This window comes from Cicer arietinum, chromosome 4 (assembly GCF_000331145.2).
Source record: "Cicer arietinum cultivar CDC Frontier isolate Library 1 chromosome 4, Cicar.CDCFrontier_v2.0, whole genome shotgun sequence".
Lineage (NCBI taxonomy): Eukaryota > Viridiplantae > Streptophyta > Magnoliopsida > Fabales > Fabaceae > Cicer > Cicer arietinum.
Genome location: NC_021163.2, coordinates 58,664,397 through 58,680,482, shown reverse-complemented (window position 1 = coordinate 58,680,482; position 16,086 = coordinate 58,664,397). Strand labels below are relative to the sequence as shown.

Genomic DNA, 16,086 nt, shown 5'->3' with positions numbered 1-16,086 from the left:
CTTTCCCTATTGCAAATAGAGCATGAGCATGGCCACCCAACATTTTAAGGCCTACCAAGGGCCAAAATCCACCCACATAAGCTCCTACCCTTTTCACTTTCTTGTTTTTTCCTTTCACTTTTTTGGTGTTTTATAATGGAAAACACCAAGGCATCTATCTCCACAACAAAGTTTTAAGTCGCAATCATGATTGAGGTTGCTTCCTTAAACAAGTGTGAATTGCATTCAATCAAAACTATATGCAGTCATACAGTTGAGACATTTAACAAATTAAAAATCTAGATTATATGATCTTAATCAGACGGTTAAAAACTCGTTGACGGCATATGACACTCAAATTATAATTGATATGACTTTAATCAAAGTCATGTCATAATTGTAGACACAAAAAACTTAAATGTCGTATGACCTGAATCGTGGTTGCAAATATTTTTAAAGAAACTTCTCTCAAATAAATTTTATGATATAATAGTATTATAAAACTTAAATTAATGGCATGTGTCCTTTGAAAAACATGTGTTTGTGTTATTTTACATTACATTTTGATTAAATTAAGGAAGTGCAATAAAAAAAATATGCAAGAGATTAATGAACTCATCATGGTACTTTTTTCTCTATTTGTTTTGATTGAAGGTACACATCCTACCAAGAGATGTGCTGGGAAAATCAACTTTTGGGTTGTCCATGTGGTTGCTCAAGTGGTTGCCGGTGTACCTTGTGGATCACATCCTTCTTATTGTGTCGTGGCTAATGCTCGGCGACACGGCGCGGTTTGGGTTGGATCGGCCTCGATTGGGACCCCTTCAACTCAAAAATATGTCCGGAAAGACACCGGTGTTAGATGTGGGTGCCCTTGCCAAAATAAAAAATGGAGAAATAAAGGTACTTTCTTTTTTTTTTTTATTAGGCAAATTTAAGGTACTTTCTATCAAATCAAATTCAACTTTTTTCCTTCATCAAGATTTTAATGTGACAAAGAAATCAATACAAAAATGGTCAAGATTTTAGTGTTACAAATATATTAGTTTAATTGGACCGTGATTTTTACTTTTTTGTTTAGCAAATCAATGTATAGGAACTACTATAATTGAGATTTATATTAAGGATTAATATTTCTTAACATATATTTTTTATATGATCGGTTCATTAATAAAACTCTCAATCAAATTATTAATAAACTTAAAAATCTATTATTTGTTTTAAACTTTGATGTATTCTATTTTTCACCCTTTTACTTTTGGTTAAACATGTTTGTAACTTAGTTTTTAGTTTCAATAAATAAAAAAATTTCTACAATATTTTTGTCACTAATTTCAGTATTTGTTGTTAAATTTACTCATGTGTATCATTTTTTTTAAAAAAAAACTCTTATATACTTTTAAAATTTTTAAACGATTTTTTGCATATATTTAAAATATTATAATCACCTCATTCGCAAAAATAAAGAACTTTTATTAAAAAAAAAAAAAAACATATAACTTTATTTATTTGAAAGATTTTCCAGCATGATGTGTTTTCAATCAAATCATGCCTAAATCACAAAGGTTAAAATATAGTACGAGATTTTCACAAAAAGTATAGACAAGATTTATGATAGATTCGATCAATGATGAGGCATGAATGAAATTATTATTTTTTGATTAGATTGTTTGTTTGAACTCCAAAGTTTCCTGATTCAGGTACGTCCAGGCATCAAGAGGTTAAAACGCAAAACAGTGGAATTTGTAAATGGAAGGACAGAGAATTTTGATGCCATCATATTGGCAACTGGTTACAAAAGTAATGTTCCCTATTGGCTAAAGGTATATCACTCTTCCATTTTTTTCAAACAATTAAAACAATTTCTTTTAATGGAATGCCACTATTTATTATTCAAAACAAAAAAGTTACATTTTAAATTCAATCAAATCTTATTGTGAATTTGTGATATCACATTTTGTAATATTATTTATAAAGAAAATGTAATTTTGTCACCTACAAATCTTTGCAAACAAGAAAAGCATTGAAAAAATTGGCAATTTTGTAAGTAGAATTGGAAGGAAAAAATTTATTAAAAAAATGAACATTTTGTAATACCGAACATGTGGTAAACTTTATTGAATTCGAATAACGAAAATACGGATTGGAATAAATTTATCTAAATAATTTGAAAATGATATAAAGCAAGAAAAGAAAGTAACATAAATAATTGAAATGGTATATGTGTAGGATAAGGATATGTTCTGTAAGGAAGATGGATACCCTACGAAGCCATTTCCTAATGGATGGAAAGGTGAAAATGGCCTCTATGCTGTTGGTTTCACCAAACGTGGACTTCTTGGTGCATCCATTGATGCCAAAAGAATTGCTGAAGATATTGAACGGTGTTGGATAGTTGAGGCAAAGCATACTACTCCTTTTGCTCTCTTATTGCCACAATATACTTCATGATTATTCCTTTACTTAGGTCAAATTAATTACATGTTATATTCAAGTTAACTATATTTACATCAACAATTTGGATTCTTTGCACTCATCAAATTTTGAATTCACTTGTTTGATCGAGATCAGACGGTTTAAAAAATATAATTTTTATTTTTATTTTATAATTAAAAATATTGAAATTGAATTTGGACTGTCTAATCTCGATCTAACGATTATCGATGTTCTGACTGCGTAAATGCAAGACGATTTTCTAGTTGCGTGAATGCAAAAGTACTTTAAGTGGTGATGGAGGAATTTTGTTGTGCCATTACATATGTGCATAATGATATATATCAAGGGTGGTGCTCCTCCTATTCATAAAAAGGAAAAATTAAAGTTGGCAACAAAAAATGGTGAGAATTTCTTTCCTATGGTGTGGTGCCCTTAATTCATGGATTCAGTTATGAGTTTGACTTTGAGAATGTGATATTGAAATTGATAAGAATGATGGGTTTTGTTTTATTAATTTTCTTGAGGTTCTTTTGGCGTAGGGAACGTATCAATATATAGTGCAATTTTTTGCTATGTAAATTTGGAGATAGTTTGTTGTAATTGTGGTTAAACCTATATTCCTATGAATTTTTATTTAATGGTATAGAGTACAATATTTTGAATTGTTCTTTAGCTTTTTAAAAAAAAAATATATATCTCCTTTTAAATCTTTTCTGTCGTGTGGTCTCTATGATTGGACAAATATACACCGATGCAGAAAGATATATATTAACTGATAGGATGTTGTTAATATGACGTTTGGGGTGGATTCGAGCTTCACTCCTACCATTTAATGATGTAATTGTGAGTGAATTTTGATTTTCTATAATCTATTTAGATTGTAAAATCAAAATCATACGACTCATATTCAAACTTTGGATTATGAATCTTCTTTACAAAACTTCAAAAAAAAAAAAAACTATTCTATCTTAACTCAAATTTCAAAAATGCTTGATTGCATAAAATAGATGTGTTCCAAACATATTAGGATTCGATCTCTGTCTTTAATTAAAATTAATTGTTGTCCATGTTTTATTTTGGATCTCACATAATGTTACTATCGACCACAACAAATTTTTTCTGTCAATTCACCGATCGAACTGTCTATATATCTTTGAATCATAAATATTTAGGTACTCAATCATAATCATTTTCTATGAAACTCCTCTTATTTCATAAAATATTAATTTAGGTATTGAAGTCTCTCTATGCAAATGTCGTTGTCGCATCTCCTCCTTTGTAACAAAGTTGATTTTACTTCTCATGATTAAATCGATACAAAGTGAAACTTTTACTATTTAAAATCTAAATCTACATTAGAGTTTATAGATGAAAGATTATATCATTTGAATTTCAACTTACAACTTACAGTGAGCATCCAAATTATAAACATTGAAGAGATTTGACTTCATGCTAAGATTAGTATATTTTATCACCGCCTTCATTTTCATTAATCTCGAATATAAGAAGAAAAAAGTATTCATATTTAATAATTTCAAATATAAACAAATTTAAATTTTATTTGATATAATAAATTTAATTATTTTTATCATGTTCCTAAAATACCTCTCTATTAACGTAAATTTTATTTTCTAGTGACTCTTTATCATGAAACAAGTTTTTATAAAAGAAACTTTAAAAATATTTATTTTTTATGAGATACAAAAATTGAGCCAATAAAAAATTTAAATAATTACTTAATAAAATTTCTTAATAAATATACATTTAATTTACTTTTATTACTTATAACTAAATAATTTCATACTTGTTTTGAATTAAAGTCCTCTTTTTTCCAAAAAAAAAACTTGAACTTGAGAATATGAATTGAAAAGTTGAAGAAGTTAGAATGCAAGTGTTAGTTGTTACTACATTTACTGTCTATTTCCTGACACACCAACTTTATTAAATTGACACAGCTCTAAAGAACTCTTACAACAGAAATTGGCCCTTTCACAGGTACCACTTACCACTCTGTGCCATGACCCATTAAGAGAGCAGTGTACAGCCCCCACTTGTTTCCTCCAAGTCTTTTTTTTTTCTTCTTAAAAATGATATTTATTTAATTAAATTTATATAAATTATATCAATTAAAAATATTATAATTTAAAATTGTTAAAATTTAAAATGATGACTTTGTAAATAAATTTACTATATTTAAGTTAATAGTATTATACTGATAAAATTATATAAATGTGACAAAACTTATAAATATAATAAAATTAATGTGTTTTGAATATCTATGTCTTCATATGTGTAATTTGACGATGCTAAAATTATTAATTAATTTATATTTGATCGAAGTTGATATGTCAATATAAAATAAAAAGCATCACAATATTAAGAAGGAAACTAAAGATAACGAACAAACATAACGCTGCACATAAATTACGAGCAAAGCATATAGATATGACCTCGCCGACGCATTATTTTTTCTTCTTGTTTTTTTGTTGTTGTTATTTCGTCTTATAAATGCGACATTGTTTTGTTTGTTATCTTAGTGCAGTATTGTTTGATTTTTCCATTTTATTGTTGTATTTATTTTGGTTAGATTGATAAACTAAGTTTGATTCAATAGACATTTTTTTGTATATTATTAATCTGAATGTTGTGAATATATTTATTGTTTTTGATTTTATTGATATATTATCCCAATTTAAATGATGGAAATTGTTTTTTTTTTTATAATAAGAAAAAGAGTGGGTCCCTCTAACTTGTGAGCAATACAAGGATCTTGATAGTAGTATTTGAAATTATAATTAATGGTTAATATTGTAGTTACAAATGGTACGAGGATAAACTCAATTGTAGTTGTAGTCTTTCTATTTTAACCAATGCATGAAATTTGTTCTTTTATTTTAAAATTCTATAGTTTGAAAATTTTGAACCAAAAAAATGATAATATGACATATTTTAAATAATCTCGCATGCAATCTTATGATATAGAATCATGTAGATGTATTAATTATTCATTTGTCATTAATTAATCTACAAAAATAAATAATTTCAAAAGTTTTTGTATAGTTTAATTACAATTTCATGAGTCATCATATCAATTTGTATAATATTAATCATTTCACGTTATCATATCAAATATCACATCATTTAAAATATGTCATATATTTATTTTTTAATTAAAAAATTATAATAAAATATCAAAATAGTCAAAATTTTAAAATAAAATAACCAATTTCTTAAATAAGTAATCAACAATTGACGTCAACGTTAATCTAAATGACAAATCGTCAATTTTTGAGAAATGGGAAAATGATGTTTAGTGCTTTTTAATATATAGTCGACAATACTAAACCGTTAATTTTGGAGCTCAAAGTTCGATTTTAGTATAACTGTTTTATGATTTCAATATACCCCACTCCTCAAAAAAGAATTCATTGCTCTTTTCCCTTTTTTTTTTTTTTTTTTTCTTTCCCTTTACTTTCCTTTTTCTTGCACACGTTTTGATTTTAGGATTTCGTAAAAAGAATCCTTTAACAATAATAATAAAAGCATTTTCAATCAAGCAGAGCAAACACTATTACTACAGCCAATAGAACAAATAGCATGCCATCAAAGTGAGAAGAGAGTGATTGCACACTCTTTTTAACTTTCACTTTAATATTATTTTTTATTATGTAAAATCAACGTGGATTTAGCAATATATTTTTTATTAGTTTATATTAATTAATCTTACATATATTTTTAATAATTTAGATAATTTTTTATTTTAAATTATAAAAAATAAATTATTTATTAATTTGATGTATTTTTTTATTTAACTAATTTTTTTATTTTAAATTCTAATAAATAAATTACTTTAAACTATTATTTATTAAAATTATTTTAAAATATATAAATTGTATATAAATAAATTTTTTATTAAAATTATTTTTATATATTTTAAATTATTTATTATAAATTATAAAAGATAAAAAAAAATTAGTTACAATAATAAAAATAAAATTGACAGAAAAATTATAAGCTATAAAATCATAAATAAACAATACCAAATAGAGTTTATAGTTTGTAACTTGTAACCTATAAACCATATTATGTCTCTTGTCAAATAGAATCTTAAACAAGGGTAGATCATACCGAATTACCTATCTCCATTTTCATTTTAAACAAAAATAAATTGAAAAGTTCATTATTTTTCACTTTTAAATCACTTGAATACTTTGGTGGCAAACCTTCTCTCAACTGATCCCAACATAAGTCACTTATATTTGCCACAATCTATTAGAATTTTTTTTAAATTGAGACGATGTTTTTAGACATTTTATAAAAGGATATAAAATGACGTGAGTAGTAACAACCGCTGACATAATAGCAAATTTGATCAATGTTTTATAAAGTTGAAGATTAAATTGAAATTTTCATACTCTTATCTTTTGATCACCAAATTGAGAGATCGAAGTTTTATAAAATTGACATCAAATTAAAAAGTTCATACTCTAATCTATAGGTCACCAAATTGAAAGCATCCTACAATGTATTAGTAAAAGACTATTATAATAATTTACTTGTAATTTTTTTTTGTTAAAAATGTTACTTTCATTCGTCAGTTTACTCGTTTAGGATACATTATTATCTTAACACAATTTAAAGAGAAAAAATAAAAAATAATATATGTGTTTGATTTTGTAGTGAGATTATAAAATTACAATAAATCACTGTAATTTTATAAAAATTACATAATGTAACTTCTATAAAATTAAGGTGATTCACTATAATATTGTCATTAAAATCGTAAAATAAAAAACCGACATAATGGCATCCATATTTTGATATCAAAAAGACTTCATAAAAGACAAAAATATAATTAAATAATTTGAAAGAATATTAAATGTATTTTGCCTTTCATAGATTACTATAGGGATGGACTATTGATGAAGTGTAACAATCATCCATCAAATAAATACGCAATTATGATTGGTATATATTCCTTAGAGTTAGAATGTCTGTTCTGTTCATATGTCTAGTCTAGTGACCCTCACACATACGCCATTTCAAAATATATTAGTCTTCATCAATCATTTATTGGATACACCGTCCAAAGTGATACTAATTTTCCTCACTAAATTCATCTATACTTAATATTATTGTGGTCCAAAAATATGAATGGAATGTAAATTTAATGTGATAATTATTAATAAAAATATATTTTAATAATAATAATAACTAATTTTTTAATTAATATGTGTGAACAAAAATTATTTATAAATAAAATCATAGGGAGTATATTCATTTTTTTCTAACAAGTGTACTCAATGCACTTGTCAAATATACATCATAGAAATATTTTATTAAAACTGTATTAAAAGTTATGTATTTAAAATTTTCAAAGTCTAAATTTTGTTTTTTTATAGTGCAAGTTTTCTTGAAAGTCTAAATTTGTTACTCATAATTTCCTTAACAAGAGCCTTACTCCTTTGTTTTACCATGAGTGTAATTTTAATAAAAAAAATTATTTTAAAACAAATGATATTTTTTCAGTTTTTAATGTATATATATATATATATATATATTTTTTTTTTTTTATTTTTATCTTTCAACTAATATTATGTACAATATTTACAAAATATTAGTTTCACTTTTTATTTAGTCATACAGTAAATTTATCAATAGATAATAAAAATAATTTGGTAAAATAAATATAAAATGAAGATTATTTTTCTTCTATTTATTATTTTTTAATATATTTACAAAAAATATTAAATAACACTCATTTAAAACGAATGCAATAACAAAGTTCTATTAAATTCTTTTTCTTTATACTACTGTCATCTTTAAATAAAAGTTTATTTCACAGAAATTTAGAAAATTATATGATAAATTAAATTATTTTTTACTATGATAAGTTATTGTTATTAAATTTATTAACTTTTGTATTTATCCAAGATTATTAAACGTATATAAAACTATTATTCGTGTTATATATAATATTTATTAAAAATTGTATACTTTATTCATCATTACAATTTTATACCGATAAAACATTTAATAGAATAAAAACGTTTATAGATCCAATCGTAAAAAATGTATATATTTATATTAATAAATTAAAAAATGACTCGTGTAAGAACCCTCATTTTAATAAATCAACTGATACAATGAAATGAACACACTTTCTGTCAAAAAATAATAATTAATGAAGAAACGTATTTTATATATATAATATTGATTTTTTAAAATTTCTCTTAAATTTGAATTTTCATTAAACAATGACCTAAGGATTCGTTTGTTATAGATTCTAAAAAAAGTAATTTTGATATTCTATAATTTAGAAATTATCTTTTAAAAAATTATTTTTTAAAAAAAAATAGTTTTGAATTTATCTGTTATTTTAGTAAAAATTATTTTTGTTTAAATATGTTATACAAAATTAATTTTTAAGAAATTATTAAAAATGATTTCTCATTTTTAACGATTTTTAGAATATTTTCCAAATTTTTCATTTTTCTTAAAAACTATAACAAACAAAAATAAACTTTCAAAAGTGATTATTTATATATATATATATATATATATATATATATATATATATATATTTTACTAAAAAACCTATAACAAACAAACCTTAAAAGGGCAGAAGAATCAATTAATGATGTTTTTGCAGAAGCATTAATAACTAAGGAAGTGACTTGTATTGATAATTTTTTTGTATCGAGGTTTATATTTGGAACATTTTTTTTTTCAAATAACGTTTAATTATATTTAGATTACAATATTTATTAAGATTTTCTTTATTTCATGTTTATTAAATGATGGAGAGATTTTTGTTTTGTGAGTAGAAAAAATGGTAAAAATATTCGCACGAAATAAGGGGTGTTCACAATTTGGATTGGAATGGTTTTGGCTAAATTCGATATCTGATTCGATCAATTGTATTTAAGTTGAGTTGAATTTTCAACTCGTGATTTTTACATTAAATTTGAACCAAACCAACTCGATTAAAAGCAGATTGTGTTTGTGAGTAGTAGAGATTTTTTTTTAAAATGTAATTAAATTTAATTATTTGAACATATCAAAAATCGTAAAATTCTATCACAACACATCATTCGATACTTAAAAATACATCAATAAACACAATAAAACACTTAAATTAATTAAATTAACAACAAATCCTCAAATAAAATTCAATAACTAAATTATAAATATACATCAATAATAGAAAATAAAAAACAAAATCTATATGTCATGTCAATTGGTTGAATTTGCAGATCCACAAGTTCAAAATATCAAATTCGCTACCAGAACAAACATTATTGAGTTTAAATGGGTTGATTCGAGTTAGACCGAATTTGAATAGGTTGGGTTAAAACATAATTTGAGTTGTTTTGGGTGATCAAGTTTGCAAGATTGTTGTACCCATAATCACTCATACACACAACTACGAGTTTCTGGATTTGAATTTAGATCATAATATTCAATCTAATAATATCGATATTTTCAGTTGAGCTAGATTCTACGGATGATTTTTTTTTTGTTTTTTTTTAACTAGACACTTTCTTACAAACTTTTTATAAAATGCTTACATTCATATGACATAAAAAATAAGAAAAATCAAGTATCCATATTTGATGGGTCTGTTTGAAACTCCTCTTTGCAGACACTAATGTATTTGTCTTTTTGCTTTTTAAAAGAAAATATAATAAAAGTTGTAAAAATAAAAAGTAAATGAGGCTAAAAATAAACATATTATCCTTTTATAAAAAGGTATAGATATTTGACAAATTTGATTTTATAATTAAAGAAATAAGGGTTAAATTGTAAAGAAAATGGTTAGGGTAAAAGTACAATTGGAAGAAAGAGAACCACATCAAAACTTTGTACTCCCTTTTACATATAGGTGTATAGATGATATATGATTGTTGATTTTTAACTTCAAGAAATAAAAGTTTGGGTTGGTTGTCTATTTTATGAAAACTTTCCCTTGTCTATTTTAGGTTAAAAAAATCATGAATATATGTGTGTATAATTTATCAAATGATATTTTTTATTGTGTGATTGTATTGTGATGTTTACAAGTTATTACTACTTTTCATTACCTTTCTAGCACAAAATGGTATACATAACTTAGTTTGGGGGTTGCTTTGAGTTAAAAGAACATTAAAAAATCAATGGCATATTCCACTACCATATAAAAATACATCATTTATAACCTTTGATGTAACCGAAAGAGAGAGAGGGAGACAAAAATAATTAAAACAAAAAAACTGTAGATACATAGATATTGGAGAACATTTCTGCTCACAGAACAAACAATGTCTATGCTCTTCTTTCCCTTCCCAAAATGCACCTTGCTAATATTCCTATTCATCACAATCCAATGGACCAAGTAAGTAATACATCCTTAGCCAGTTGACATAAATATCAGTGTTTGTTCTTCTCATCCTCATACCCAGCTGCCCTTCCACTCCTTCCAATGAAAAATGGCTCTGGAGACGTATTCTCATCGGGCATATTCAGACCTTGATAAGATCGATTTGCGAAAAATTCTGCTCCTGATTTGGCATCCACTTTGATTAGAGAATTACAGTTGTCCCGCAACTGCAGTGCCTTCTCCGTCGCATTGGCTAAAGCAAGAGTTTCTCTTTCTTCCTCCACATTTTCTGATAAGATGCAAGAAAACAAATTTAGTGACAGCAAAATTTAATGCATATTAGATGTTCCAATATGGTGGAATTAGAATGAAACTGAATGTCACTAAGGTAGCTTTCATTTCATGTAGACAGTCTAATCTTGCTAACCACAACATATCATCACTAAATCTTTTTTTTTTTTTGTTAAAATGAACTTTTAAAATCATCTATAATTGAAGTATCATTTAGTTCCTTACATAGAAGTAAGAAATATCAACTACCTTGATTTTCAAAATCTTTAACATATCCACCCTGTAAGAATGAAAACCGTGCTTCTTCCTGGTTTCCAACTTGTACTTGAGGAAGATTAATTAGATCTCCAAATCCCATTACATAGGCTCCTGTCCACTGGCTTCCCCTGGAAGCAGATTAAAACAATAGCATCAGAAACTAGGAATGTTAAATCATAATTGAAAAGCCTGGAAAGATATGTATTCGCATGAATTAGTGTATAGATGTCAATAAAGATTGCAATAACCATCTAAAACGTTGGGTTGCGAGGAGAGTATGGGAGATCATCATATTGGACTAAGAGCAATTGGACACGGCATCTTCACCCAAAATCTTAAGAGTTAAGAGTATGTTTAGGAGAAGGATTTTGGAGGGCTAAGTCTATTTTAATGTATATTTGAGATTTTAAAAAAATTAAAAAAATAACATGACATATGATTATATAACATATTACCGTGTAAAAAATGATTATAGAACTTAGTTACACTTCATTCACTCTTAAAAACATTTTATAGTTTGCTTAATTTCAAGCTTACTTGGAAGTTGGATGCCTGGCAACCCCTAGATAGAATATTTTGGTTATTTCTCCTTTTTACGGTTGCAGTTATTAAAAAATGACATGTATTGGTTATATCCAGTTATAACATGTATCAGTTATATCAAATTACAATGTGTATAAATTTAAAAACAAATTAAAAATCGGGAGCTCACAAAATTTTTAGCAATCATTAGGAAAGACACTACAAAGAGAATTTTTTTTATGCATAGGTATGAATGACAGTGACATGGTACCTGTTGAAAGCAATTGTTGCTTCAAAGGGAGTAATAACTGGAGCTAGATACTCTTTGCTATCGAGTAAAGCAGTTTGGGCACAAGAAACATATACGAATACATCACACTGATGAACAACAAATTGTCAGTAAACTTTAGGAAGAAACAGAAAGCTGAAGTATGTACTAAGAATGAATCAACTTCACCTCAGGAAAGTTAGCAAGTTTTGCTGGGTTTGGTTTTCCCATAACCAAAGTATAGGCCTTCTTGCCAGCCCCAGTAATAAGCTCCATCATCTGATTAATTATGTGTAGATAACCAGCTGCATCGAGATCGGGTATGTTAAATTAACGCCGTGTATCTTGCAAACAAACAATTAAATAAATTCTCTACCGACGTTTTAATAACAACAAGCTAGAGAGATCATTTGCACAATTGTTATTTATAATGAACCAATTATCCCAAATGCATTAGCTATTAAGTGAAAATACATGAATGGTTTTTAATATCATTAACACAGCTCCTCACGCAAGAGCCCTTTGGAATTGAAGCATGGACAGCAAGGATTGAACTGTAAACTATTAGGTCATGGATGTTTTGCTCTCATGTCTTCAACAAACTAGCGGAAAAGCTTAAATCAAAAGGCGTATAACAAGGGTTCCCTCTCTAGATACTTTTCTCACTATAATTAGTTGATAATAGTGAGAAGGATTTGAGAAATTCAAATTCATGCTTAATAAGGCGCGTGTGACAATATAAATTTGGATACATACTTGTGTTACTTAGCAATAAATACGCAAGAAAAAATAATTGACAATGAAACATACCAACTCCAAGAGTTCCAACCAAAATTCCAACAATATTAGCATCCTTAGCCCTCTCCACCAGGTAATATCTGCAGAGTTCTCAACTGAACTTAGTAAAATTCAAAGACATACGATGGTTCCCAAAAGGATAGTGTGTTCATATTTGGGATACCTACCTACGTTTAAGAATCCTTCTCTGTTGCGACAAGTCTGTCACCATTTGATTCTTAGTTGCATCATACCTGACTAAAACCAACAGCATCATTGTTAAGACAATATAAAAAGAGAACCTATACCGGGATATGAGTCAAGGTTCATTCACACTAGATACATGATAGGGGTATAAAAAAAAGTTGTTTCAAGCAATACAATAATATTGGGGAGATTATCTTCACGAAATAAATCCTTTTGTTCGAGATGCAGTATATCATGATAAAAGATACCTGAAGTTGAAAAGGGAAGGATAGGTTTCTATATGTTGTAGCAATTAGAGAGAATCATAAAAATACATACACATTAGAACGAATTTCAAAAAAGGATAGGGGTAAATTATTAACCTATTTCACAGGCATTGAATGTGAGCACAATATTTGCAAAAGCAGAATTATCATGTCCAATCCAAAAGAGTGAGTAGTCTTCCATACTTTGCCCCTCCGGTAATTTCCAAGTCAAACCACCGATATTGTATACAGTCCCACTTGCCCCATCAGAACTGGATTTATGACCGCAATCACAAGCTGCTTCTTGGAGCCCATTTAATTTTTTAATATCTTTTGATGGAAACATAAATGCTGATGGAACATCAGCAAAGTGAAATTCTGACTTGAAGTCAGATCTGCAAGATGTTGACGATTCTAACAACACTTTTCTAATCTGTTGTATTGAATGTGCATATTCCAGCCCAAAGAGGACCTACAATTGTCAAAAAAACAAATAAATTAGAAACTTATATTGATAAAAATACCTTTAAACTTGTCTAGCCTAGGCTTGCAGGAAAACAAAAATAATCTACATTGCATGCACAATAAAGTACATCAGCCCAACTGAACTTTGTAAAGGTGTGAAAAAGAACACTAATAAATATTCATGAAACTTTCCCTTAGTAAAATACATGACAATTGCAGCTATTTTATTTTCTATACCATGATAGGCTTGCTATTTGTCAATGCATATTGTGACAATCTTTCAACACAATCGGCTGCACAAATGGAAGACTTTCCAAAAACAAAAAAAGCTGGTAGAGTTGTTGTCCTGTATAGAGAAAAGAGGACGTCAATCGTCAACCGAAGCACATGAAGTAAATAGCATTCATTTGTTGCCACAGAAACTGTAAGAACTTTTGAAAAGAGATACTCAGGGAATGAATTGAATCCTAAGAGAAACTTTGCAAATCAGGCATTTTCCACATTACAAAATAGATGATGCAATCAGTGTTGTCAATTGCAGATTGCAAAAAATAGCAGTTTGTTCTAATTTCATTACACTTCAGTGCTATAGCCGATGTTTAACAGCACTTTGTACTAGATCGTGTATTGCGGAAAAATAGCAATTTGTTAAAATTCCGCTATGTTATAGTGTTATAGCACTGCTATTTGACAACACTAGATGAAATACACGTTATAACAACAAAAAATGACTAGACAGAATCATAAACAAATGGTTATAATTATATAAAGTACATCTCCACACTTCATAAGATATTAGAAAAAGAAAGATACTTAATATGTACCAAGTCAAGACTACAAAAAAAAAATGTTACTCACGGGCTAAAACATGTATGACCATAATGTATGACACAGTCAGCATTAATGTGTGATGCTCCAACTTCATCTACACAACAACTGCCATAGGCCGTATCAGCCATCACATACAATCCGATTTCTGTCTCATCCCCACTACCTGTGATATCACATTCTCTCAATGATTGAAGTCTCTTGCGCAAAACAGTGACCACTTTTGTTGAATCCTTCAGGAGATCATCTGGAAACTGAAATTCACACAGGAAAATAATTGCAATCAATATAAACAAGTAACTACAGTTGATTTGCAAATACAATTGATGCATGAATACCTGAAAAAATTCAAACTTTATTTTGGAAAAGGGTAGTGTTAATAACGACAAAAAGTGTCTTCAACATTTTCTTAAGTGTTTTTCGTATGGTTCTTAACTTAACCAACTATGATTTCCTCAGATCAATAATTTTCTCAAAGTATGTTATAACCACAAAAAGTGTATTTAAAGTTAGGAGCCAAACGAAAATTACATAACGAAATACACCTAAGTTTTGCCCTTTCTTTCAGGCTTCTAACTAACTAAACAAGAGTCAAGTATCATATGTATTAAGGTCCTATTTTGATTGGCTGATTTGAGCTTATCTACTACCATGAAGATTTGAGGGAACTTATGAAAACAGCTTAGGGCAAGTCTATAAGTTGTTTTAGCTTATTTATATAAGCTCTCCAAAATAGCAAATGAAAACAACTTATAACTTATTTAAAAACAGTTTGACTTTATTCTATCATTTGTTATAGAAACAGCTTATATATATATATACCAAATGATAAGCATTTATGCTTTAAGAGCTTAAACAAGTGTTTATGCTTTAAGAGGTTAATTAATCAGAGTATTAGCCTAAGGAGTTAAAAATTTGAGGAATGTGGTCTTACTTGTAAAGCAACTCTGGTGAAATTATGAGTGAGAATGAAGTGAGCAGTTGCGGCAATATCGTAATTTGATTCAAAATCCATTGCAATGAAGAAAAAACAAAAGCTATTTCCTTTCGTCACAGTTTCTGGCGGCCAACGACGAACTCCGGCTGCGTTTTCCGGCCAGATTATTGTTTATACGGCGAAGCTGAGTTCAGTGTTTGCGATACGACAAGGGCAAAGCCGACGGAGATGATGAATTTTGTTGCTTTAGGGTTGTAAATGTTTTGTTTTCAACAAGAGGGTTTTAATTGTTTATAAATGCGTTCATTTTTTCGTGAATCTCTTTGTTTTCAATCTCAAATATAAGCATAATTGTGATCAAAATAAGCCGTTTTTGTTATAATTTTGTTAAAAACAATTATTATTATATTTTTAAAAATAATAATTTTAAAAAACTTCAAAAATAAAACTTTAAAAAATATTTAAAATGATAAATTATTTTTGAGATATATATATATATATATATATATATTTA

At 27.4% G+C, this 16,086-nt stretch overlaps 2 protein-coding genes across 3 annotated transcripts in view; one reads left to right on the top strand and one right to left on the bottom strand.

The window, feature by feature from the left end:
• Nucleotides 1-3,079, top strand: part of LOC101501498 (indole-3-pyruvate monooxygenase YUCCA6-like) — a 5,049-nt gene extending 1,970 nt beyond the window's left edge. Inside the window, exons 2-4 of one of the 2 annotated variants that reach the window (XR_012162623.1) lie at nucleotides 634-882; nucleotides 1,667-1,802; nucleotides 2,209-2,347. Coding sequence is in view for 1 of the 2 variants with exons in the window: in XM_004498484.4 (XP_004498541.1) it covers nucleotides 634-882; nucleotides 1,680-1,802; nucleotides 2,209-2,430 (594 nt within the window). In the remaining variant the exon portion in view is untranslated. Of the gene's footprint in view, nucleotides 1-633; nucleotides 883-1,666; nucleotides 1,803-2,208 lie in introns of both variants that reach the window. The other variant, XM_004498484.4, reaches the window with a different exon arrangement.
• Nucleotides 3,080-10,555: 7,476 nt separating this feature from the next.
• LOC101501182 (uncharacterized) lies at nucleotides 10,556-15,897 on the bottom strand. The gene is made up of 10 exons (XM_004498483.4): nucleotides 15,570-15,897; nucleotides 14,666-14,889; nucleotides 14,045-14,153; nucleotides 13,460-13,814; nucleotides 13,079-13,148; nucleotides 12,924-12,991; nucleotides 12,303-12,418; nucleotides 12,117-12,223; nucleotides 11,315-11,451; nucleotides 10,556-11,063 (listed from the first exon to the last, which is right to left on the bottom strand). Exons 1-10 carry the CDS (start codon nucleotides 15,648-15,650, stop codon nucleotides 10,825-10,827), a joined length of 1,506 nt encoding a protein of 501 aa, XP_004498540.1. The 5' UTR covers nucleotides 15,651-15,897; the 3' UTR covers nucleotides 10,556-10,824.
• Between the last annotated feature and the right edge of the window lie 189 nt (nucleotides 15,898-16,086).